The sequence below is a fragment of the Volvox carteri genome (genome assembly GCF_000143455.1).
Source record: "Volvox carteri f. nagariensis unplaced genomic scaffold VOLCAscaffold_30, whole genome shotgun sequence".
Classification (NCBI taxonomy): Eukaryota; Viridiplantae; Chlorophyta; class Chlorophyceae; order Chlamydomonadales; family Volvocaceae; genus Volvox; species Volvox carteri.
In genome coordinates this window covers 514,355-515,780 of record NW_003307573.1, presented here as the reverse complement: position 1 = coordinate 515,780, position 1,426 = coordinate 514,355, and the positions used below count along the sequence as shown (strand labels likewise).

Here is a 1,426-nt window from a genome sequence, read left to right as displayed (position 1 = left end):
GGGGGGGGGGGGGGGGCGGGGGCGGGGGCGGGAGCAGGGGGAATGACGATGATGGTGGTGATGATAAATGAGGGCAGTAATGCCAGAGAGCACCAGAGGGGATCTTCCAAAGGGGATCTTCTGAATATCATCATCAACCTTAAAGACATTTTTCATCCTAAATACTGAAATAAAATAGGGTCAAAATTCGTTCCACATTCTCGGCTAATGCTGTGTCAAACCAAGAATATTCCCCATCTAGATTATAAAACGATTTAGCTCATATTGTGTAACGTATGATTTGGAAGACGAAGCCAGACCAAGAAATCCTGAACACCTCCCCTACAATTTCCCCTCCCCTGCACCCAAACCCGGCCATCCCCTCTCCCCCCCGGGGGCCCCCCCATACATGCATACATACGTACACACCTGCTGAACTGCGTGCCCGTGTGCGGGTTGAAGACAATGAGGTTGACCAAGCAGTAAATGTCGTTCGTGAGGTTCAGAAGCCGCTTCGCATCTTCCGTACTGTCGTTCACTCCCGCCAACAGCACGTACTCGATGACCACAAAGTTATCGCCCTGGTGGTGGGGAAGGCGCATGTATGTATGTATGACTTAGATTACACTGTGGGCCGCGAGAGCCGGGGGCCGAAGCCGAAACACAGCGCAAGGGTCGGGAGTATGTATGTATGTCACAGAGCCATACGGGGTCGAACAGGAAGGAGCCCAGGCGGTGGTTAGGAAGGTGGTTGGTAAGTGGTTGGAAGGACAGCGGTGAAAAGGCCAAGAACCAACCGATCCATTCCAGCCTTTACAAACTCCTGTATGCTGTACTGCACCTTGCGTTTGTCGTACGGGAAGGCCTCCCGCAGTACGCCCAGCAGTTGTTCTAACGGATACCGGCGGTTGGTCGGTACGATCCAATCTCGGACCTGGTTGAAAGGAACGTACGGGGGGGAGCGGTGGCGTGTGTCGTAACTGCCGTACAGTACGGCACACGCTAACAATACATTTACACGCGCCATAGCGCATTCCCAGCATCATCTCACGAGGCCGTTTCGGCGGCCCCCCTGGACAGATAAGGTTTGGGGATGTTTGGGGAAGATGTTGCGCGTAGTGTGCTTTCCTTGCCGTACTAGCCGTACGGTTGTCAGTACGGAATACCGAAAGGGTGTTCCTGGGGCTGAACACACGCTGAGAAATCGGAAGTTGAGTCACACACATCCACACATACACACACATTCCCTTGTAAACACATTGTAAACCATTGGATAGTGTTATTTATTCTCCAACCTGTGTCGTCAATCCCCCCCCCCCCCACACACAATATAACCCCACACACACACACATTCACAAACGCCTCTTCCCCGCCTGCCGTACTCCTCCCGTCACCACCCACCCAATGCCCCCAACCAGCTGAGGAAACACCACCAGGGCTACCCCTC

General features: G+C 53.6%; 1 protein-coding gene across 1 annotated transcript in view; it reads right to left on the bottom strand.

Moving 5' to 3' along the window:
* VOLCADRAFT_105556 (uncharacterized protein) overlaps window positions 1-1,426 on the bottom strand; it is a gene marked incomplete at both ends in the record, with an annotated part of 5,512 nt that overhangs the window by 254 nt on the left and 3,832 nt on the right. Inside the window, 2 exons of the mRNA XM_002952459.1 lie at window positions 407-560; window positions 821-913. Coding sequence (XP_002952505.1) covers window positions 407-560; window positions 821-913 — 247 coding nt within the window. The remainder of the gene's footprint in view (window positions 1-406; window positions 561-820; window positions 914-1,426) is intronic.